General features: G+C 52.7%; 1 protein-coding gene across 1 annotated transcript; it reads right to left on the bottom strand.

Moving 5' to 3' along the window:
• Positions 1 to 8,214: 8,214 nt before the first annotated feature.
• Positions 8,215 to 24,219, bottom strand: ANXA8L1 (annexin A8-like 1). Its single transcript, NM_001098542.1, is given in 12 exon segments — positions 8,215 to 9,128; positions 11,484 to 11,606; positions 12,355 to 12,413; positions 14,193 to 14,288; positions 14,528 to 14,621; positions 15,167 to 15,226; positions 15,715 to 15,794; positions 16,453 to 16,543; positions 17,307 to 17,420; positions 18,759 to 18,853; positions 20,024 to 20,114; positions 24,123 to 24,219. Coding segments are annotated over 12 exon segments (984 nt in total). The 5' UTR covers positions 24,144 to 24,219; the 3' UTR covers positions 8,215 to 9,068.
• Between the last annotated feature and the right edge of the window lie 572 nt (positions 24,220 to 24,791).

Here is a 24,791-nt window from a genome sequence, read left to right as displayed (position 1 = left end):
TCAGCATGTGGAAATATATTTAACATCATTAGCCTTTGGGGAAATGCAAATTGAGATCATGAGAAATCACTGCACACTTATTTGAGCAGTTGAAATAAAAATATAATGATAAAACCAAATGCTAGCAAGGATGCAGAGAAACCAAATTTCTCATCCCTTGCTTGTGGGAATATAACATGATACACACAGCCACTCCCAAAAATAGATTGACAGTTTCTCAAAAAAACATGCACTTACCATATTACTCAACAATCACATTCCTGGGCTTTTATCAGAGAAATTATAATTTAAGTTTGCACAAAAACCTACACACAAATGCTCATAACTGCTCTATTCGTCATGTTTTTATTGGCAGGTAATTTACATACAAAGAAATTCAAAAATCTTAAATTTCACAATTCAATGTGTTTTGTCAAATGCCTGCACTCCTGTCCCTCCCCCACTGTAAGATTTACAACACTCTAGCACCCCCAGAAAGTTATTTCATGCCCCCTTCAGCTAACCTCTACCATGCCACTCCATCCATAAACCCCAAAGCAACTATTAAAAAAAAAAAAAAAAGGCAAAAACCGCAATTACTTTTGCACCAACCTAATACTAGTCTGATTTTTAAATCACAGATTCATTTTCATATAAATGGAATCATACAATGTTTATTCTTTCATATCTGACTTCTTTCATTCAGGAACACGATTCAGAGCTTCTGCTGTGCAGTAGGGGGCATCAATAGTTCATTTTCTTTTTATTGTCTGCTAACATTCCATTGTATGGATTCAACCTAGTCTGTTTATTCATTCTCCTGTGAATGAATATTTGGGTTATTTCTAGTTTTTGTCTTTTATGAATAAAGCTTCTATTTTCATCTTTTTATAAGTCTATTTGTTAGATATGAGTTTTCACCTCTTTATCCTTGGATAAAAACCTAAGGATGGACTCGCTGGATAATATAATAGGGTATTTGTTTAAATTTACAAGAAACAACCAAACAATTTTCAAAAGTGTTTGCGTTCTTTTCCTTACTCGCTAGAAATACATGAGGTGGGCTTGTTTGAAGTTTGTGGATGTGTATGCGCTTCTCATGTGTGTACTGGCATTTGTCTACGTTCCTTTGTGAATAGTTTACCCAAGCCTTTTGCTCATTTTAAAAAACTGAACTTTTTGTTGAGTTATAGGAATTCTTAAATACTCCAGAATCAGGAATCAAGTCACTTTTTTATGTTTTATGCATATTTTCTCCCAGTCTTTTACTTGTCTATTGACTTGTTTCTTACTGATGAAGTTTTTTTTTTCTCACGGCTTAAGTCCAAGGTGTGTCTTTTTCGTCCAGCCAGGTGGCCCCGGCAGGTCGCTCCTCAGGGACCCACATGGGCCAGGGCGGTGCAGCAGTGACCCACAGGGGCCAGTGCAGTTGAAGAGGCTTTGAAACCTGATTGGAGAAACAGACTGCTCAGCTGTGAGAACACACAGCGCTCCAAAAAACTGGTGTTCAACACAACGCGTCACTCCGGCTTCCACTGCTGCTGCGGAGAGTCAGGTTCTCCGGCAAGGCCCCGCGCGCCCGCCCCCGCGCGCCCGCCCCCGCGCGCCCGCCCCCGCGCGCCCGCCCCCGCGCGCCCGCCCCCGCGCGCCCGCTTCTCTGTCCAGGGAACGCCTTTCTGCGGGCGGAGGCGGCTACGAGGGGGCGCTGCGAAAGCGGATTTCCAAGCACGCCTGGCGCCACTAAGCGGCGCTGAGACGGCGCTGCCTCCTGACTGCCGGTTGGAGGCTACAGGGGCTCTGGGGCAAGGGCCGCTTTTAGGAGTTTGCTGGTCACGAGGGGGGACGCGACCTCGTCCAAGATCTGTCTGCAAGGGACCCTTCCCAGCCGATGTGAACACAGCCCGGGGAAAGGGGCCGTCCGGGGAGCAAAGGCAGCCCGGGAAGAGGAGTAGGGGCTGAAACCAAAGGCAGCCTGGGTACCCAGGTTTTCCCAGGGGACAAGTCCCCCGGTTAGCTGGGCACAGGAAGGCATGGAGAGCGGCAGCAACTGCGTTGGGATGGGGCGGCTGCCCCCAGGTTGGGGCGGTGACCCATGTTCCACCAGGCCAGGCGCAGGGCTGAGGTGGCTGACTCCTGTTTCACAAGTGAAGACCTGGTCACCCCAGCAGCAAGGCATTCCGGAGTGGGAGAATTCCTGAGTCCTGGGGAGGAAGCCGTGGTTACAGGGCTGTGGCCCTGAGCAGGAGCTGGCTGGCCCAGCAGGGTGGGCCGAGCACTTCAGTCAAGGCTGAGCGCCAGGCACCAGGGACTCAGGTCTGAGAGACCTGATGTACATCCTGCTCCAGAGCAGATCGCAGAGATGCGCCCGCATGAATCCCCAGGCTAAGCCCAGAATTCCGTGGAAGATGCCCATGGGCCAGGAACACGGGTAGTCACCACGCTAGGGCATCACACAGGGCCCCCCTTGGCCAAATACCACGAGGGAACTTGGACACCTGCATGGGGCCATGGAAGTGCCTGCAGCCTCACACTCAGGCCTAGGGCTTACCGAGGTATTGCAGATATTTGTGTTCTCAGAGTAGGAGCTTAGGAATCAGTATCTTCTCTTCACTACAGGGACAGAGATGCAGTGGCCTAGGACACATCACAAATATTTAAAACGATGTCCTTGGTCAAGGACAGAGGTAGCCAAGGCCAGCCTTCTCCCAGGAAACTAACCCAGGACCCCAAAGCACAGAGCTGTTAGGTGGGAGGGAATTGGTCTCTATGTCTCCCTATAGTGTTGCAACACTTCGGCGCTGGGCTCCCTGTCCCAGACTCACCTTCCATACTCAAGCCAGAGGCTTACGAAAGCCGGGTTAAGATCCTCCCCTGCCTGTCCCTGTAAAGCTTCCCCACTGTCTCTGGAAATCGTTTGAGCTTCTTAGCCCCACAGCATGAGCCCGCTCTGACTCAGGCCCTGACAAGCTCTTTCTCTTCTGTCTCTCCTTCCTCTGTTGATATGGACACACCATTCCTTTGGCATGTCTAGTACAGACCAGATCCCCTGCTGTTGTTAGCATTCCTCCCTCTCCCTGGAATGTTCTTCCTTATCTGTCTACCTGATAAGCACTGAGTCATCCTGCAAAACTCTGCACAGCTTTCACCTTCCCTGAGGAGCCTCCCCTGGCCAGCCCCACCCCGTTGCAGGCAGAATGCTTGGCGGTGGGTTGCTGACCAACGATGTGGGTTGCTGACCACAAATCCATTCCCCCTTTATTCCTTGCCAAGGGAATGCTGATTTTGCTCAGGTTGTCAACCCTCAGGGAGGTGACCCTAAACATGCCAAGTCCAACACAGTAGCTCTACCCCCTGAGAGCATGAGAACAACACGGATGGGCATGTGCCCGGATCTGGCCTTGCCCTCATGGATTGCAGGTCAGGGGTGGGAAGCTCTTATAGAGCAGCCCCAGGAGCCCTAGGGGCCATCCTGCTGGCCATGCCATGGCAGTGTCAGAACCCCAAACAGCACCTGGGGTGAAGGAGCTACTGAAAGAGTGGAGAGACTCCACTTTGTCCTGTTAGATCTGTCTCAGAAGTATTTTTATTAGGATTGACTGGGTAAGCTTTCTTCCACAGGGAGCCTAAGGGGGCCCAGAGAGTCTTCTCAGAATTGGAGGCCATCAAGGATTGGCTCAGGCTCGCTGGCTACTAGGCTCTCCTGTTCCCAAAGTCCATACTCCTGTTTGTTGTTATTCAAAAATGTTTGTTGGAAGCCTGCTATCTACTAGGCCCTGAATGTTTAAAAACAAATAAAGTTCCTGCCTTCAAGGGGCTCACAGCTTTTCTGAGAGGACACGTAAACAGATAAAATGCCATTAGGGTGTAGTTCTGTGTAATAGAGAGTGTTCTTAGGTGCTGACAAGAGCATCTACTCTGTAGTTTAAGCAGAAAACAAATGTATGAAAGGCTATTGGACGGCTCACAGAATTCTGTGCGGCACGAACACTGTGTCTCAAATCATGCTGCAGGACAAACTTGGGGCTCAGTATGCTGGACCATGTTGTGCCTTCTCTCCCAGCCAGTGCTGCAATGGAAGAAAAGGAATTCAGCTCCTAGGAAATGCAAAACATTGATCTGAGGATAGAGAAGGAGTATATGTAGATATCATCTCTTGGAGGGAATTAAAAAGCAACGATGATAGAGCTATGGCAAGGCTACAGGTAGGGAATACCTATGGCAAAGAAAAACCAGAGCTAGACGATAAAGTAGTAAAACCAGATTTTATTCAGGACTATTGCAATAAGCAAAAAGAGACCTCAATATACAGTCAGGCTCATTCTAAAAACAGCATGAGAAGTTGAGACTTGGAGCCATGGAGCAGGTAGGAGTTGAAAGATGGAAAATTACCAAGAGGAAATGCCAGGGGTGAGGGTGATGCTGGCTAAACTGACCTAACAGGAGACCTGCTGAAGAAAGGCCAGGGTGACCAGACATCACCTGGGAAGGTGGAGGATGAGGACCCTGATCAGATATTGGGAGTGGTCAGATACGAACAAGGGGAGTTCTTGCTGAATTGACTTAGTGGGATTCTTGCTCAAATTGGATTTTACAAGAAAGTACACAGATGAGCCTAGAAGGTTCAGGAGCCTGACTCAAGTTTGCTCAAGCAAAGAAACTTTGTCACTATTCCCTTATTTTTCCCCTATGCTGAAATTAAACTAGGCAGACTCCAAATTATCTTTAAAAACATAGGTGTGCTTTTTAACAAATTCCAAAGAGCAATTGCAGAAGCACCTGTGGAGTGTGTCTGCTTTACCAGAAGTGCCCAAAAGATTACTCCAGCAAAAATGATTAGCAGGTGCTGTGGATGCTGCTGGTGTCCTGGCCAGGGCCCCTTTGCTTCCTTCCCCAGGTGCCATGGGGGTCACCTGGTGGGAGTCAGCACATGGGGCTGTGACCCCTTACACCCATGCTGCTCCAGCTCTGACCCCAGGCAGAGAGAGCTTCCCCTCTAATCTGAGGAGACCTCTTGCTTCCAGGCCTGTCCCACATTTCTCTGCTGGCAGGGAGGCAGTGGGGGTGATGTCCATTCTGCCCCATCAGGGGAGATGATCAACTTCATGACTCTGCTTAAGCAGATCCCCTTCCTGGGCACGTACTTGGACTTGACCAAATTTCCTTGGCTGCAGCTCTTCTCAAGGCTCCTGTTTGGCCACATGAGGCCTGTTTTGGGGTGGGCTGCAAAAGAACCCATCAAACCAGTGGTCAGGGGAGCTTGCAGGGCAGAGAGATCCTCTAAGTCCTTCCTTTCTTCCTTTCTTTCTTTTTTCTTTTTCTTTTTTCTTTTTCTTTTGACAGAGTCTCGCTCTATCACCCAGGCTGGAGTGCAGTGGCACTATCTATGCTCACTGCAATCTCTGTGTCTCGGGTTCACGCCATTCTCCTGCCTCAGCCTCCCGAGTAAGCTGGGACTACAGAGGCCCGCCACCATGCCCAGCTGATTTTTTTTGTATTTTTTAGTAGAGACGGGGTTTCACCATGTTAGCCAGGATGGCCTCGATCTCCTGACCTCGTGATCTGCCCGCCTCGTTCTCCCAAAGTGCTGGGATTACAGACTGAGCCACCACGCCTGGCCCCTCTAAGTCCTTTCTAAAGAGCTTTGGCAGAAAGCAGCTAGGCAATGGCTCAGAACTGAAAGCAAGTCTGCACACAGAGCAGGACTTGAACTGAAAGAAAAGGAATAAGAATTCTCACCCAGGGCTGGGATCCAAGAGACGCACACTGATACAACTACTAAAAGGTGTTAAACTCCCGAAGGGCCCCTGCCTTGCTGTGTTATAGTCTGATTGTGTATTGTTGAAGCCCTTACCCCCAGTTTGCTGGTGTTTGGAGATGAGCCTTTGGAAGCTAATTAGGGTTAGATGAGGTTATGAGGGCGGGGCCCTCATGATGGTATAGTGATCTTATGAAAAGAGCAGGAGAGAGAGAGAGCTCTTCCCCCCGTGACCACGTGTAAGCACAGAGGAAAGGTCATGGGAGGACGTGTCAAAAAGGCAGCCGTCCGCAAGCCAGGAAGAGGCCCTCCCCAGGAACTGAATTGATCTTAGACTTCCCAGCCTCCAGAACTGTGCAAAATAAGTGTCTGTTATTTAAGCCACCTATTTATGGTATTTTGTATGTCAGTCTGAAAAGACTAAGACATGTTGGTGAATACCTGCTGCACCCCCAACACCCAGGAGCCTCCCCTGGGGCCCCACAGACACCCCGCCATCCAGCACTAAGGGTTGAGGCCTGGCCCTGCAGGGGCCGCTACTCGAGCTCTGCTCCACCCCTGCAGACAGCAGCCATTCAGGTGAGTGGGTTGTGCCGCACCAGTTGTTAAATATTCTGAGCACCACTTGTGGTGGATTTAAAAACAGTCCCCAGATTCGTTGACACTCTTCTCATTGACAGATTGGGTCTGTGTCCCCTTTCCTTGAAGCTAGGGTGGCTTGTGGTGTCTTCAACTGATAGGGCACCGGGGAAGTGATGCCATGTGACTCCTGACGCTAACTCACAGAAGGCAATGTGCTGTCCTTCTTGTCCACTGGGAGATGGTGGAGCCCTACCACTTGCTACCCTGAGGCCACCATGCTGGAGAAGCTACATGTAGGAGCGCAGGGGACAGTCCCAGTTGAGCCTGGCCTTCCAGCCATCTCACCAGGGGCCCAACATGTGAGTGAAGAGGCATCCAGATGGTTGCAACCCTCTGCCCTAGAGTCACTCAACCTTCAGGTCTTCCCAACTGAGACTGAGTCCCCTTACTTGTTGGGTCAGAGACAAACACCTTGCTGTGCCCTCCAGAACTGCTGACCCACAGAATCTGTGAACATTATACATGAGGATTTTATGCTACTGGCTCTGGGGTGGTTCGAAAGGCAGCAGTTGTAACTGGGAGCCCACCCTGTATAGAAATGTGAGGAAACTGAGGCTCAGAGAGAGAGTGAGTGACTCAGTCACTGATATAGTTTGGATATCCCCTCCAAATTTCATGTTGAAATGTGATCCCCAGTGTTGGAGGTGGGGCCTGGTGGGAGGTGTTTAGGTCAGGGGGCGGATCCCTCATGGCCTGATGCTGTCCTCACCATCTTGAGCTCTGACAGGATCTGGCTGCTTAAAAGTGTGTGGCACCTCCCCCCACCTCTCTTGCTCCCACTCTCGCTACGTGATGTTGGCTCCGCCTTCACCTTCTGCCATGACTGTAAGGTCCCTCCAGAGGCCTTCCCAGAAGCTGAGCAGATGCCGGCACCATGCTTCCTATATAGCCTGCAGGACTGTGAGCTAATTAAACCCCCTTTTTAAATAAATTACCCAGACTCAGGTATTGCTTTATGGCATCGAATAGCCTAACACAGTCAAAGTCATGGAGCTGGTGCAGGGCAGAGCCAGAATCTGCCTCCCATCCAAGTGAATTCAGAGCCCACGCTATTCCCATCTCCCTGATCAGGCTGGTTCCTGGGCACACGCTTACCCCTCAGGGCCACTTGAGGGGAAGTTTGCAAACTGGAGCATGTTCAGGGGTGATGGCCCCAAACAGGCTCCAGGAGGGACCACTGAAGGGACTGGGGACACTGGGCTTTGACAGAGGTCATCGCAGAATTTGTGGGCCTTCTTCAGATATCCAAAATGTTGTTACTGGGAGGGAATAAGTGTTGTGGCCCTAGATGGCAGAGGTGTGGGCTTGATGCGGCTGATTTTGGTTCAGGTAAAGCAAGAACTTTGCTGGTCACATCCATTGGAAAAAGATTGGGCTGTCAAAGGACGCAGTGAGTCCCATCTTTGGAGGCAGCCAAGTGCACCCGGAGTACTCAACTGCACCCTGAGTACCGCCAGTACACCCTGAGTACCCAAGTGCACCCCAAGCACACCAAGGACCACCCCTGGGTGGATGCCAAGGGGGTAGTCAGGCCACAGGTTGGAACAGGACCAGCTGACTTTAAATCCCTCTAACCCTGAGATACGAGGATGTAGCCTACACATCAGAAGGTGAATAGAATCTACCCTCATTTGCAAGAGTTGTCCCCAGGGCAGCGGTGGGTGCAGCCCATCCAGTGTTCCCACTGGGAGATGCCCACGAGGTGCTCAGGTACAGCCCATCCAGTGTTCCCACTGGGAGATGCCCACGAGGCGCTCAGGCTTCATGGCTCCCCAAAGCTCTGTTTCTGACAAATTAAATTGGTCCTACACTGGTCCCTGCTAAACATCCAAAGATACTTTGAGTTGAATACAAATCTTTATTATTTTGAAAATCATAGCAAAGGCACTTCAGAATCTCCAGGTACCCAGTCTCAGTTGCCGTTCAGTGGGGACAAGAGTGGTGCTGAGGGCATGGTCACACCCTTCTGTGCTGCATGCAGAGGGGTGCAAGGCCAGGGCAGCTGACCTGGTCAGCCACCAGGGGAGCCCACGCCTCTTATAACACAGTGTCCTTGGGTCAGGAATTTGTAGTTTATTTTGTTATTAAGATGGCGAGAGAATTTTTCGTCCATTTAGAGCCTAATATTTTTAGATGAATGTTAATGGCATCTTGGTTGGGATGGATTCATGTTCGTTTCTCAGCTGCTGAAGGATGTGTGTTCTAAAACAAAAGGGCTCCCAGCCAGCTCTCTGGCTGCATGATAGAGAAGTGTTTCGTAAGACGCTTGTTAAAAACCCATATTCCCTGGCCCCTCTTGTGGAGACCCTGTTTCAGTAGATGGGAATGGGGCTGGGGTCTCTATAACCTGTGCCCAGGAGACTCTGTGACCAGTTTGGGAAGCTCCTGCAGGGAGGAAGGAATGACTCACAAGTCCCCAAGCCCTTCATGCTGAGGCATCTGTCTGGCTGGAGAAACACTAAGGTTGGCATTGTGCTCACACTGGGAAATGACCTGGAGGAAGTTGGGAAGAGGAGCCCAGGCCGGTTCCACCCTCTGGGTCAGAAACCCAGCTGGAAAGCACTGGAAATAGGGAAATAGAAGACTGAAAGGCTGGGACCCCCCTCACACCCAACCTGCGTCCATGGCTGAGGTTGACTGAGGAGTCCTGGAGACTCTGGCTTCATGGTCTTTGCTCTTGTTCTTCTGTGCCTCAGGGGTCGCTGCCCACCAGGCTCAGCAGGGCGTTCTTGTAGTCGCCGCTGGTGTCTTCCTGTGGGCAGGAGGCGCATAAGCGTGAGAAGGGGTTTGTTTGTGCCTGGCTCGGCAGTGGCGGCTGTGTTATTATGACCAAGAGTTGTGCCCCTGGCCTGCACCTGGCCCGGCCCTCCAGGGTTCCTAGCCGCAGGGGTTGTGCCGTCACCCCTCTTTCCTTATTTTTAATTTCAGGCTATTCCTTTACATTTCCTTTCGATTCTCTTACCAACTACATGCAGGATTGATGTGGAAAATGAATCAGAGACAGTTCCACTCCTAAACAAGAAAGGGGTCAGCTGTCCCAGGGTTCTTCTATTCGGGAGCCAGGGTGCCCAGCCATTCATTTACACAACACGATGCATCATTATTCAACACCTGCTGTGGCAGCTTGGGAATCAAGGCTGAGAGTGAGGCATCAGCACACACCTGGGGGCAGGGCCGGGGGTGGAGGGAGCCTGGACCATCACACCCTGACGGTGTGGCCGAGGCAAGCCCCTTCACCTCTGTGGGACTCATCTATGAAATGAGATTGATGCTGTGCTGCTGTGCATCTTGCTGAGACGTGGTGAGGGTACAGCAGGAGGAAGGCGAGCTGGTCTGCCCTGCATCTGGCTCACATCGGGTCCACAGTGTTTGTCTTCTGATGAGACTGACCTTGTGGTCCGATGACTGAGGAGCCCTGTTTCTTAGATACTGGTAGGTCCTGATGGGACTGGCTAGTCCAGGGTCTGCATACAGAGCTGGGAAATGGGCCAGGTCAGATCACCCAGATTCTTCTTCATGCAGTTGAGGACAGCGGGGCCAAGAGAGGGGAGTGAATTCATTCACAACGGCATGGTGAGTAAGGGGTAGACTGGGGCTAGACCCACTTTCCACACTCTGGACCAGTTTAGGTCTCATGGTTATTGTCTACTTTTCACCATTTAGTAAAATTTGCCTGTTTTGAGCCTGAAATCTCATTACGGGTTTCAAACTATAATGAAATTTTTTTTAACTTTTTCCTTTCTAGACACGGTCTCACTCTGTCACCCAGGCTGGAGTGCAGTGATGCAGTCCTAGCTCACGGCAGCCTTGGACTCCTGGGCTCAAGCGATCCTCCTGCGTTGGCCTCCCAAAGCACTGGGATTACAGGTGTGGGCCACTACGCCTGGTGATTTTTATTATTCTGAAGACAATTTTTGTAATAGTTTTTAGAAAGAAAAGCATTAATTTTGTTTACTTTTTCAAATACATGACTTATACTTGGAGTGTTTATACATTTGCCTCTTAATTTCAATGCAGGAGTTTTTAACTCATATTAGTGTTGAAAACCATTTTTGCTTTAATGACATCTGTGGTCTACACTAAAAAGAAAATGTTTGGTCAATGTATTCATGATTCTAACTCAATTTTCTTAAGTAACAACATTAGATAAAATTTGAAGAGGGTGGCTTCATGTATCTGTAGAAATCTCTCTGATGCCGTAAGTTACCATGTGTGGTTAAAAGGGTTAATGACAATCAGCTCAGACTGTCTGCAGGTGACAGCACAGTCCAGGCTGGTGTGTGCCTTGCCCTCCTGTCTCCCGGCAAGATTGGCTGGGGAGCCTCAAGTGAAACCAAGAATAATTCCAATCCTCTCTTGCTCCTGCCCACCTGTTTCAAGATGTTGCCATCTTGAAACATCTGGAAACAGAAATGTCTTTTCCACCTATTGTCAGCTATGTGTTTCTTGAAAAGTGCACTTAACAACGACATTTGCAGAAGAGCTAGAGACTTGACTTAGTAGCCAAAGAAAACTTGGGGATACATTTGTCCTAATGTGACTTCTGCTAATGAAATCATGAAGACCTCAATTTGCAGACACCCCCAGAAGAGCTGTTTCTCCCAATTATCGCAGCGTGATAATCAGTCTGTGTTTTGAAGGCTCCAGAACTTTTGCTAATTGGAATCTGGTTAGATAGTCTATTGGCACTCATCTGACTTATCTCCTTAGAAGTTGGCCACCAGGACTACTTAAATCTGGATTTGAGCGGTGGGCCCGATTCCTACTGGACTAGTTCATCTCATTGACTATTCAGAGGTGGCTTCTTCTGCAAGGATTTGGTGTCTTTTCCAAGGAGCAACCATAACTTAAATGTGAAACCAACTTTCTGAGTGGGACACAGGGGAGCCTCTGTGCCCTGGTCTCTGCATCTCCCCTCTGCCCCCCATTCCCCTTGGGATCCAGCCACACTGACCTCTGCTGTTCCCTGCACACACCACATGGTCATGAATGCAAGCACATGGTGCCCACTGGGAAGGGAGGGCTCACGTAGTGTTGGCCACAGCCTCCAGGTTTCCCTGAATGTCTAGGTTTCAGGCTGGCCTCCGCATTGGGAATGCCTGCTTACCATGATCATGCTGCTGAGGGTCTTGCCATACATCTTCTTGAAGTGACACTTGATAAGATTTAAGTCAATCTCGCTCCTTGAAACGATGTTTCTTATCAGGGTCCCATCACGCGTCCCTGCTCCCTGGGCAAGACAGCAGCCATCAACAATCCTGCCTCACCTTTCCTGTCCGTCTCTGAGTGATGGACGGATCTGTGTGGTTGGGTTCTGGGGCTTTTAGAGGGAGGGAGATGTGGGAAGGAGCCTGTGCTTCAGCCAGGGAAGCATTAGGAGGGAAGTTTTGGTGGCTTAGGGTGTCCATTCCCTTAATTCCTTCTCACCCACTGCCCAGAACTCTTCCTTTATGACGCCAAGTGCTCCAAACTGCAGTATGTTTGGTTTGCCATATCAGATTCTAGACACAAAATACTCACTGCTCCAGGAACAAGACTTCCTACTAGAGCAATGGCAGCAGTCAGCTCAGCCAGGAATTTCACAGGCAGGGCCTTCCTGCTCACCTTCATCCCTGACCAGTCTCATGTCAGCTGGGGCCACATGGCCAAGGGAATCGCATGCCCTCTCTCATTTCCTGGGCAGAAGTGGCCAGAGGGCTTGGGTTTCGGGTGTGGAACTAACTTCAGGGGATATCAGCAACCATCAATCAGAGAAAATGGGCAATGGTTTTAGTTTCAGGGAATTATTCACCTCTGGAGATGCAGCGTCCCTTTCCCAGACTCAATTTCACCTCCGAGAACTAAAACCTTTCTGATCCACAACAGGTTTGGGTAAGATAACTCCCCCGTGTGGAGGATCGTGGTGGCTTTGAGCTCCTTGGCTTTGCACTTGGTGCTATGTAGGGTGAGCGTCAGGAAGAAGAAGACAGGACAGTTACCTTCATGGCATAGTAGAGTCTCTCTGCAAAGTAGCTGTGGAGGTTTTGGGTGCATTTCACTGGCAAACAAGAAAGCTGTGTTAATGTCTGGAGCTGGTAGGTGGCACTACCTACAACTTTATGTCTTGCCTTAGGTCTTAAGAGTCAGTGTTGTGCAAGGCTTGGCATATTTCTTTGTTCCCTGCCTTTCCCAATGTGAGAGGCTTTGTGTCAGGTGGCGTGGGACAGGGAAGGTAGCCCGGGGCACTGGGCACAGCTCCAAAGGCCCAAGCAGGCAGGCAAAAGGGTAAGATGTGAAATGCACCAGACTGTGGGGCTCGTCTGAAGACACCAGCTCAAGCCCATCCAAGGGCAGCTCAGACTCAGGACAGGCCCTGGGCTCTCAACCCAGAGACACCTCCACCAAAAATCCAGCCTCTCAGCTCCACAGAAGCGCCATGGGATGGTGGCTGCTGGCCTCAGAGTGCCCTCTCTCTCACACTTATCAGCAGGAACCCTGCATTTTGAATTCCCATGTGACAAGTGGAGTTTGGCCCCACAGGACTAAGGCACCTGGGGGCGTCTGGTCCAGAGACTGGGCCCATGCTTGCTCCCATGGGTACTGCTCAGAGACTTGGCATTTGGGTGGGGAAGGTTGGCATTTTCACTTAGGGCTGCAGAAGGAGCATGGGCTTTGAGTGAGGTAGGCATGTGTTCACTTCCTGCCTTGATGGTGCAGTATGGCTTCATTACTCAACCTCCCTGACTCATCTGGGAAGTGAGACTGATGCGAGGCTTCAAGGTGAAGTGAATAGGAAGGCCCAGCATGACGGAGCACTGCATGGCTTCACTATTCCCTGCTGGCAGACTTCATTCTTGGTGGGTTCAGGCCAGATCCAGGGGTGGAAGCTGAGATTGGAGCAGGGGTGTGATTAGATGCCCTGACATAGACCGGATTGTATCACAGCATCCAAGGCCAGCTGGGGTGTCTCAGATGGCCCTGTCCACCCAGAGAGGCTAGGAAACAGCAGGGAGCCTGCTGGCTGCTGGGCTTTGCACGGAGGCAGCCTGGTGTGGAGGTGAGAGCTGCAGGCCAGGAGTCCGGACCTGGGCTCTGTGTGTAAGTGGGAGAAGAGACGTCCCTCTGCCCTGGGCCTCAGCTCTCTACTCTGCAGTGACTCTTCCCATTGTGATCTCAGCCCTGGAACCCATGAGAGCTCTGGAGTGGGTCCTCCTGAGTGGCCCTGACTTCCTGCTGTGGGGAAGATCCCCAGTGTTTCTCAGCATCAGACCATCCGTCACTCAGTTTGGACTCAAGCCACACATCACTGTTTCTTCAACTGGCAATGAAGGCAGGGGCCAGGCCCCTGGTTCATGTCCAGAAAGATGACTTTGTGCTGGCCAGGGCTTCACAACCACAGCCAGAGTGCTCCCTGCATGGCTGCCATGAGTACACACAGGGTTGGGGCTGGCATAATCACTGGCGTATGCATTTGTGTGCGCACACACACACACTGTCTGTCTCACACACACACACTCACATTCCACCCACAGTCATGCACACACACCCTCAGGCACACACACTCTCATGCACACACACACTCATGCAGACATACCCACACAGCACTGGGCACCACGTGGGCAGCACAGAGAACAATCCTTGGCAGCACACACTGGGACTCTAGAGGTGGAGCAGTCCCTGGGTGAGGGAGACAGGCAGAGTGTGAGTCGGGGGGACATCCCGTGAAGGTGACACAGGGATTCTTTCTCTTGTGGTCGCATCCCTAGGCCCTTTGTTCTTTGGTGCTGCCCCACGGTGAGCCCTGTGGCCTGAAAAACGTGCAAGTCTGAGCTCTTACCCACAGTGAGCATGGCCTCCTCCAGCGAGCCATGGGTCTCACTCTTGATGCTGTCCTCAATGCTCTTGTTGGCAATTTTCTCATACTCTTCAAACACTGTGGAGAGGGCTCTGCTCAGGGGATGGTCAGACCTCCTCGTGATGCCCCTCAGTGTCTCAGATCAGAGATCGCACATCAATTTGCCGCCCTGACCTCCCACTGGTGGCTGGGGAAACAGTCCTGGGCTCCCTGGCTCTCTCCTTAACTCTAGACTTGACAAGGCAGAAGCACGAGGGAGAGGCTCATGGCCAGGACACCCACTGTGGCCCCGACCCCAGCCCCTCCCTCCCTGGTACCTCTCAGCAGGTGAGTGGCACTGCGCGTGCACAGGATGGTGATGAATTTCATCTCATCAGTCCCACGAATCTTCTCGCCTGCCGCATACAGATCCTAGCATTGGGACACCCACAATAAGCCAGTGAGGGAGACCAGGGAGGTGAGGGACTGAGCCCCAGAGTCCCAGAGCTGTGGCCATGGCCCGGCCCTGTCCACTCTGCCAGGCCAGCATGCTCCCCTGCTTGGTCGTCTCTGACAGGGAGCTCCCCTTTCTCTAGCAGCTCTGGCTTAGAATATTTTCTCTATCCTGGGCCACAAGCTGCTCTAGGAACTGCCTGGTCCCCAGACTTCCCTCTGCCAGCAGGCAGACCTACAGAGACCCGGACACCTGTGTCCAGCACTGGGGCCTAGCGCCCCCAGGTTCATGGGCTGTTCCTGCCAGGACAGAGCTTTAGTGCTCCCCCACCCCCAAGTCACACTCCTTCCTCCCGAGTCTCCCAACACCCTCATTCTCCTCCCCAGACACCACAGGACAAAGGCGTATAGGAAGCTGAGCTGGGTGGGTCCCAGCCTAGTGTCAGAGAAAGCCCCCGTGGGCAGAGGAGCCGGAGTCCAGATGGCGGGGGTGGGGCCACATGGCCGGCTGGGCGCAGCCTCACATGTGCATCTTGGAGGGCCAGTCCCGGGTCCACAAAGCTGCTCACATCATCCCTGCTGCCCTAGGAACAGAGGAGGTGGCTCTGTAAGGCAGGCCAGCTGACCAGAGCATTAAGGGCAGAGGGGGGATCCTGGGCTTGGAGGGTAGGCATGGCTCTGCTGCTCTTTGGCTGTGGAAACTTCGACAAGCCAGTTATTCTCTTCAGCCCTTGGTTTCCTCATTTGTACAGTGGGGGTGGTAAGGACTGCCTCATAAGGCTTGGGGGATTCAGTGAGCTAAGGTAAGCAAAGTGCCTGGCATGAGGCCTGCACGAAGGACCTGCTCTCCTCCCGCTTCCAGGATGCTCTTACATGGCTGAGTAAGGACAGGTGTGGGGGCTCTGCAGTTGGGACCCTCTAACCATGCTGAGACACACCCAATGAGCCCTGGCTGCTGGGCTATCCCATGCCCCTACCCTGACTCTTGTGGTGCTATTCAAGGGCTGCTCCCTGGGGTGGAGCTGTTGGGACTCCCAAACCAAGGCACTCCCAAGAGCCTAGGCTGTGACACCTGCAGGAGGCACACCAGGATCCTCTCCAGGTAGCCACTTGTGTCTGCTTGGATGTCCTCCTCCAGGCTGGACCCATAGTCTGCAGGGAAACAGGACCATGAGACACAAGCAGAGGCCCACAGCCTACCCGGGGCCTGCTTTCCTCTTTCCAGCCCTATTCCCCATACTTCTCCTTATTAAAGCCTTCTAGGAAAAAAGTCCTTGGCACAGGGCATGGATGCAATGCCCGGGTGTCCAAGTGGCTGTCGCCTGGGTGGTGGTTCACAACTAGAAGCGACATGCGTACCCAACCAAGCTCAAAGCACAAGATGGACCAGGTCAGAGAGCCAGGCTAGGGGCTGCCAACCAAGCTCCATTTCATCTCAAGGCTTGGCAAAGCCAAAGCCTCCAGGAAAACTCCCCACTAGGTACATGATGTGGAGGACTGACTGGCCTCTGCTAGCCTGGGGTCCACACTCCCTACTACCACAGTCCTCAAGGGCAGAGATTTTAGTTGGTCACAGGCCTCTCTCCCCTGTAAGAGGAGCTGGTGAGCTTACAGATCAAGTCTGAGTCATGTTCAGTGTCACCATCAGGCACAGATCTTGGCATACGGTAGGTGCTCAGCACCTGTGGGTAAAAAAGTCCCCAAAGTGTCCTTTCTAGTGTGGCTCAGGTTAATTCTTGATCCTTGTTCCCTGCCAGGCTGCCAAAGCTTGTGGCCACTCCTGAGCCCCTCCATCTGTGCCACCCCTTACCTTCCTCATACGCCTTCATTATCTCCCGCAGCTGGTTCTTGGTCCGAGAGGCCAGGATCTCAATGATGACACCCTCCTTGGTTCCTAAGCCCTGTGGACAGAAACCTCTGCCTGCTGGAGTGCTCTGCCATGACCTTCTGCTCTGTCCACACCTTCTTTTCTCAAGATGCCTGAGCCTCAGGAAGGACCTCACTGCCCTGCCCCACTTGAAGTGGGAGGATGTGATGAGAAAATCACATGCTTGTCTTCAGTGATGAACATTGAGGGCAAGTGCTGTGACGGGGAAGCCCTTTCTCAGCTCTCCCTCCTTAGCTGGGTGGTCTCAGACAGGCTGCTCCATGTCCTGGAGCCGAAGCATCCCGATCCATAAACAGGAATAAGAAGCCTCCCCTGCGCCAAAGGTAGATTAGGGAGCGTGGGTGTAAAATGCCTGGCAGTGCCCATGCAGCAAGTGTCTTTCCAAACAAAATGACTATAGTTACTGGGTCCCCATCCTTATTAATCTGCAAAAGCAAAGAGTAGTGAGAGGTAGAGGGAAACCCAAGGGGCTGTGCCTGGGACTGTAGAGGTGGGTTTCCAATACCACTGTACACCTGAGCTCGTGAGGTTCTGAGAAGTACTGATTTTGGCTTCATCACGGCCACTCAACGTGTCAATCAGGCACCAGTGACTCCAGGTGTTGGGTGCAGTCTGAGCAGCAGGCTGCCTGCTCACTGGGCCCAGCTATGGCCCATATGGCCATTCCAAACAGTGGCTCAAGGGGAGCTCTGGGCTGTAGGTTCCCGGTCCCCGCATTGCCCCTACCCAGTCATGTGAGCACCCCTGCCACTCCCCTGCCCTGTCTGCCTGGTTACCTTCATGGCGTCATGCAGCTCCTTGGCTTCGTATCTGTATGGCGGGTACATAAGGGCCACAATGAGCCTCTCAAACTTGCCACTGAGCTCCGACTTCAAGGTCTCAGTGAGGTCCTAATGCGGGAACAGGGAAAGGTGATATTTGTCATAAGCCAGGCCCACCTGAGTGCAGGCAGCGGAGTGGTGGCTGGGTCCAGGGGCTTGGGCTGGATTCTGCGTGGGCCTTGCCACGTGCTGGCTGGGTTTCTTGGGCCAGCTCCTTAGCTTCTCTTAGCATCAGTATCTTTACCGGTTACACGGAGAGAAACGTGCTCCTGCTTCATCCCGTTGCTTAGGGGGTGGTGTGTGACTCAATTCAGCATTCAGTGCAGTGCTGGGCACATCATAAGCTCTCAGTAAAATGAAATTGGTATTGCTAGCTAGACTGCAAGCTCTGAGTATGGCATCACCATAAAATACCTGTCACTTGGCACTCAATGAATGAATGCATGCCTGAATTAAAGACTTCGTCTCACATGTGCCTCCTTCTAAGGTCACATGTTGCTACGAGGAGCCACCAGGCTACATCAGCTGATCTACAGAGCAGCAGAGAGATCAAGGGCTTTGTCAGACCTGAATTTTAATCCCCACCTTGTTGATTACAGGCTCTGGGACCTTGGGCAACTTAAAACCTCTCTGAGTGCCAGTTTCCCCAAATGTTTGAATACAAAGAATGTATCACTGTGAGGACTAAGAGAGAGAAACTGTAAAAATGCATACTGGGTTCTCCAAGAGAATATTTGAGCTGATCTTCCTTCGTTACATCTCCAAACTAATGATATGAGTCACTAGAGGCTTGAGGCAACCATGGCTGTGCACATATTTAATCCTGTGTTTACTGTGTACCCCCAAATGTCAGGCTTTGTCCTAGGGGTGGAGTGCAGGTGGGAGGAGAAACAAAGGGCCTGGCATGCTTACTCCAGGCTCTTAGAATTCCCAGGTGGCAGAAGGGATGAGGTGTGGGTGCAAGCAGCTCGACTGAGGAAAGCGTGCCCACGCCCCAGAACAGAGCAAAGCCAGGCCTGCATGCCTGGGGCATGGAAAAGAGAAGGTGGTCTGGGCTCAGAGGGCAGGGCGAGATAGCCTGGGGGCAGGGAGACAGACCTCCAGTGGGGCCTTTTGGGTGCATGAGAAGGAATGCTGTGAGAGAGGAGGCAGGAAAGGAAGCAGGGAAGGCCAGCCCCCGGCCGGGGCTCTGACACCTAAAAGTAGATCTGCCAGATAAAACACAGGGCAGCCAGTTACATTTGAATTTCAATAAAGAACAATTGTTTTCGTGCAAACAGGTTCCATGTGCCCATGCTGCCAGTGGGCTGGCTCTAGGGGAAAGTAGTCCAGAATGGAGCTGCCTCCCAGGCTGTACCCCCAACCCCAAGGCTCACCTATCCCCACCCCCACCAGCCTTCCCCTTGCCTTGCCGAACTGAGCCTTGAAGGACTTGGCGATCTGCTGCCGCTGCGTGTTGCTTCTCTTGGTGAGCACATCGATGATAGCCTGCTCGTTGGTCCCTGCAGGGATACAGCACAAGTGACCCTGCTGCCCCCAGGGTGACACACTGGTGAGGGCGGAGGAGGGGAAGGCGAAGGCAGCTGCTTGGTGGCTGAGCAGTTGGGACCCGACACCTGGATAGTTCCAAACCCCCGGACCATTTTCGTGGTGTAAACAAGACCCTTAGGAAATCTGCCTCCCCATTTCCCACCCCACACCCCCACAATATTGGGGCGTGCCCAAGGCCAGCCTCACAAGATGGAATCTGAGGTCTGGGTGGCTCTGGACATCAGCCTGGGCCTTTGGAGCTTGGCCGAGTGAGATCTCTGGCCCTGCCCTCCTTTGTGTTGGTCGCAGTAGGGGAAGGTCAAGACTAAGAGTCCAACCCCTGAATCCGAGGCCTGGCCCAGCAACTGCGTGGCATTGGGCAGCCAGCCTCATTTCCCTGGGCCTCCGTTTTCTCATTTGGGAAGTGGAGATAACTTTCTGCTTCACAGAAAGCAGAGGGCATGAGAACGTTTTCTGGGCTTGTCAGGAGCGGCAGTTCTCATTAATGCCCCTGATCCTCAGGCAGAGCCGGCTAACGGGTCAGTCCCACCTGGGGTGAGGTCAGGGTACATGCTCTGCTCTCAGGTCAGGAGGGCTTTCTGGGCAAGCTGTTTAAATCTGGCCTCAGGCCAGCCCTCGCCCACTCACGGTAGAGCTGAGGGCAGCACTGGGCACGTGCAGGAGATGGGAAGAGAGCCGGCTCCATGGCCATCGATATGGGGCAAGGGGGCCTCGAATCAGCCCCACAAACTCCCAACACCTCACAGCCCCAGCAGCTCTGTGCCTGGCATCATAAAGCACCACCCCCTTCACACTTCATGTGACACACGAGGCCAAGAATTCTTGGGGCCACTTTACAAGTGAGAAAGCTGAGACTGATGGGAAGTCACTCACAGAGACACACAGCTCACCTCCCCACCCCCATTACCCAGGGAAGAGCAGCACCCTCCTGTCCAGTCTTGCAGGGTGGGTGCTGACCTCACTGCAGAAACAGAGGACTGTGTGATTCTCTGGGTAGTGGAGTCAGTTTCAGAGTATCATGGGACACCCCAGCTCCCCAGATGTCCCCTGGCACCCGCTTTCCAGGGCTGTGAGCGGAGGAGTCTTGAGCAGAGGTGGCAAGGCTGCCAACACCCACTCACCGATCCCCTTCATGGCTTTGTAGAGGGTCTCTGCATCAGGGTCTGGGTTGAAGTGGGAGCTGCTCTTCACTGTGACACCCTCCTGTTCAATCTGCAAGAGAACCAGGCCTGCTCAAAGCAGGCAGGGACAGGGAGGGCAGAGCAGGCTCCCAGCCCATCTTGTAGCCCGCCCTGACAGGGTGAGCCCCTTCCCTGGGCACGGAGATCTGCTCAGCCCTTGCAGGCCAGTGCTCCACCCTTCAGCCCCTTGGCCAACAGGGTGGAGTAGCCAGAGCCAGAGCTTGTGGGGAGAAGCCACAAAACCTTTCCTGTCCCTGTCTGTGCCATCTGACTGCAGACAGCAGCCCTAGCCACACCCAGCTCCTTCCAGCATCACCCACCAGCAGCAGGAAGGGACAAACTCACCCAAAGTTAGGAGGGGAAAGAACACTTAAGCAAAGGCTTCCTGGAGCTGCATGCACCACCTTCAGAGTGTGCAGATGAGGTTGGAAGGCTGAGCATGGTTCTGCCTTTCTGAGGAATGGTTTGAGCTCAGTCTGCCCTCTTCCTGGGGAGTTGGGACTTACAGGAACTTAGAGGGCAGGGGCCCAGCTGAGCATATTGATAGTTCAGGGTGTTTGCAAGTCCACAGGCCCATGGGGCTCAGAGCGTCAGGTTTAGAAAAACCCGCACGATGCTCTGCAGATTGTGAAATAAACCAGATAACCAAGTGCCTGAGCCCTTGATTTCCAAGCCTCCAGTTCAGGGCTTGCTTGAGGGCTCTTTAAACTTGTGCCCTGCAGAATTTCTCAGATGATTAACACGGACATAAGTATATTTTGGGTGGAGGAATGGTAGAGAATGGAGGGATGTTGGAGATAGGTATTGAATTAGAGGGAGACTCAGAGATCCTCCAGGATGAAAAAGAGTTTAGTCCCATCCAGTCTTGTCTTCCATTTACCTGTTCACTTATTCCTTCCATCACCTCCATCATCTGCCCATCTACTTTCCCACCTACGCACTTACCCATTTGACTACCACATCCATCCATCCATCCACCCACCCATCCATCTATGCACCCGCCCATCCATCCATCCATCCATCCATCCATCCATCCATCCAAGCCCTGGGTTAGATTGTGAAAATACAGAGATTCCCATGGATGGTATATCTGTAAGTATCTTTCCTTTGAGTAAGAGGTAAGGCATCTTTCTGAACTCTTTGCTTTAATTTCAAATGTCTGGTGACAGATCTTTGTGAGTCATTTCTTAGCACCATGTTTCACAGCAGAAATTGTTAGAAATAATTCCTATGGAAATTCCATCCAGAGAGAGCCAGTGTGGTCCCAGATATTGCTCATCGGTGTCCACACACACCATATCCCTTGCTTGTGGAATAATGCTCTGCTATTACTCCTGTTAGCACTTCAAGCCCCTTGTGTGTGCCAGACCTGGGCCAGGTGCTTTAGAAGCAATGCTTATGTCATGGCTTCCTCAACAGTTGTGCTAGGTGAGTACTGATGCCTCACTTTACAGAAAGGGAGCTGGACTCCCTTACACAGCTAGTAAGCGATGCTGTTGGGACTCCCCAGCCTGACTCAGAAGCTGAGCTCTATCTACCTCCCCTGCCCTACTGATGACTCCACCTTTCCCAGGCAATGAGTGTTCCTGGAACGTTCCACTGAAGGAAGCTTCACACACAGGAACACAGGTCGTCTGGGAATGTGGGAGGCATCTCGGCTCTCAGTGCCTGCCGGCTTCTCTCTGCCCCAGCACTCGGGGGCTGTGGTGCACCAGCCAGTGGCCAGGCTGTGTAACCGCATCCCTGAGGAGCATGCAGTCCCGCAGGGGTGCGGTAGGTCTCAGGTGCAGCATTTGTAAGCAGCTCCCGGGCTGGTTCTGATTTTGCTGCATTGAGAAGCCTCTGTCTCACTTCCCACTCTAAGGTTTTAGAAAATAAGTGTTCTGGGAATCGGAGCCCTGGCTATCAGTGTGGAGTCCTGGAGCTCCAGACCTCCTGCTGAGAAGGAAGGGTCAGCCTCAGGTTCCTGCAGGGTCTTGCCCAGGGCCGTGCTAGTCCAGACAGGCACATTTTCACTGAAAAGGTGACTCAGACCAGCATGTGACTACATCTATTAATATAACTTGTTCTGTGACAGGCACAGGGGAGCTGCCACGCCTTGGCCTTCCCCTGCTATGTGGCTGCCCAGAGGCCTGGGAGATGGGTTTGTCTCTATGAGAGACACAGAGGAAAAGGCAACACCAAAAAGAGAGGTGCAGATGGGCCCTGCCTACAGACAGATCTCTCTCCAGTGGCTCCCTCATCTCCTCCCAGCCCGTTCCTGGCCCAGCTTTGTGCCTAGAGGACACTGGGTCGTCGCTAGGAGCTCAGCTGTTGCAGGTGGGGTCTACCTGTGAACTTGCTACCCCGAGCCAGCTCTCACATGGGGTATGGACGACCAGGGTATGGTTTTGGCCCTGGAGTCAGGCTGTTCAGATTCTCACCTAGACTCTGACACTAGTGAGTTCGGGCACCTGCCTAGCCTACTTGTGCCTCAGTTTCCTCATCTGTGGATAAGGATACTGGTGTCTACTTCATAGACTCCTTGTGAGGTTCAAGGGAGATATTGAATGTGAGGTGCTTAGAGAAGGGTCCGGCCACACAGTAGGGACTCAGTGAGTGTCACAGTGATCCTGTCAATTTGGCAGGTCCCTACATGGACAGCCCTTTGTCCTGCTGCACTGGGTGCAAGGCCCAGTGCCAGACTGCCTTGGCCAGCAACTGACTTTGGAAACCACCCAGCACTGGGCTCTCCCTGCCATGTCCACCTCCTCAAAGGCAGGTTCCCAGCAGTCTGGTTGAAGCTGCAGGCCTCCATGGCCGCTTGTCCTGGAAGAAGGCTGCTTCCCTGGGGGCCAGGACAGCTGCCCCACCTCACCCTGGCTTCCTCTTTGTCCCACCTGTCCAGAACCTAGCATGTCTGACCCTGAGGACACTTGCTTGGGTTGCGACATCTATGATCCAGAGACTCCCTGAAGCTGGACAAGCCTGGGTATCCCACAAAAGCTCACAGAGAACCTGGGGCTGGGCAGAGAGACCCAACTGCTCTCTGACTGGAGCCTGCTGGCCATTGGACCCTAGCAAGTCACTCAGTGTCTCTGAGCCTTCATTTTGTCATCTGCAAAACAGAAAGTGCAGCCCTGACATCCTGAGGCTGCCTGGGAGGAAAGGAAAAGGGTGTGCAGAGCCGGCAGCCGGGAGATGTCACCTCTGTCCCCTTCTGGATATTCAACTCCTTAGCACAGCGATGGCCTCAGGCTCAACCACAGACGGAAAGCTCCCGAGAACCCATCAGTTATGCTGGGGATGGGCTGCCCTGAGCCCCGGGTTCCTCCAGGCTCTAGCAGGCCAGGTCCTCCTGCTTCCCCTCTTCCCTCTCCAGTCTTGACAAATGAACATCATTGATCCCTGAGGTGAAGGCATTGATGGGTCCCCAACAGCAGGTTCAGGTTACTCTCATGCTCAAAGCCCTTCAGTGCCTTCCCACTTCTCTTAAGGTAAAGCCTAACTCCTCAGCCTGCCAGGCAAGGCCTTTCAGGACCTGGCCCTGCCTGCTTCCCCAGGTCCATCTCCTCTGGTACCAGGACCCTTGAGCTGTGCTGAGCAGCTTCCCTCAAAGCCAAGCTCCCCACCCTCTGACCCTCTGCACACAGTTCCCTCTGCCAGGAGCAGCATGCCTGATTCTCCCCAAATGCACACGTGTGTGCACCCCATACACATTTACACACAAGGCTCAACCATGATACCCCCTCCTTTGAGTGGCCCCACCCCTGCAAGGGTCCCTCCCCTGGACTCTTCTCAAACCTCAGCTTCCCCCTTGCATTTCTAGATTTCTTCATCAGCCTGTCTCCCGGCCCAGGTCCCATCCCTGCCGTGGGCACTCTAGGCCTGGGACTGTTTCTTCTCGGCCCCTTCCCACCCTCCATGCTTGGCCCAGGAGGCAGCCAAATGTAGACTGAGCCACTCCCAGCCAAGGGCGACTTTACATTTCTCAGGACTCCCTGGTGACCAGCACCCAACACCATGCAGGAACCCAAATCTCCTGCCAGCTCCCACTTACCCAGGCTTTCCACCAGGCCATCTCTTTCACTTCGGGGGCACCTTTCCCACGGAGATGAAGAGACACAGGTTGGCCTCTGCTGGGACTCCACACGTCTGGCTCCTGCAGCTGAGGAGTGAGCAGGCCGCTCACTTGGGTGTGGGGGTGCAAGCCCGCCCAGGGCAGCGCCACACCTGCCTGCCGCCCCCTCGCCCCCGGGCTCTGCCTGGCTTTGGGTGTCTCCTGTGGCTCCCAGGCCCCACCCAGACACTGCCCAGGCCTGCTCTGGGGAATTACACAACTCACTGTCAGATATTTGGGCTGTGGCTGTTACGCATACTGGAAATTCTTAGCTCCAGCCTGCGAAAGCCCCACTCAGTAAACACAGCTCCATGTTGATTAGGCTGGTCTCAAACTCCCGACCTCAGGTGATCTGCCCACCTTGGCCTACCAAAGTGCTGGGATTACAGGCGTGAGCCACCGCACCCAGCCCATTTTCATCATTCCTAATAGCCATGGAGTATGCCATTTAATCAACTGCATATGCAATATTATTTTTTTTTTCCGGGGGCAAGGGGCTCATATTCACCACAGATGGGAGGCCAGTTGGTGAGAAGGTGGCAGGTGGCATAGCCACCTTATACAGCATGCCATACTGGTCCACTGTCAGACCGGTGATGGCCACAGCTC

This window comes from Pan troglodytes, chromosome 8, assembly GCF_028858775.2.
Source record: "Pan troglodytes isolate AG18354 chromosome 8, NHGRI_mPanTro3-v2.0_pri, whole genome shotgun sequence".
NCBI classification, from domain to species: domain Eukaryota; kingdom Metazoa; phylum Chordata; class Mammalia; order Primates; family Hominidae; genus Pan; species Pan troglodytes.
This window is presented reverse-complemented; position numbering and strand designations above follow the sequence as displayed.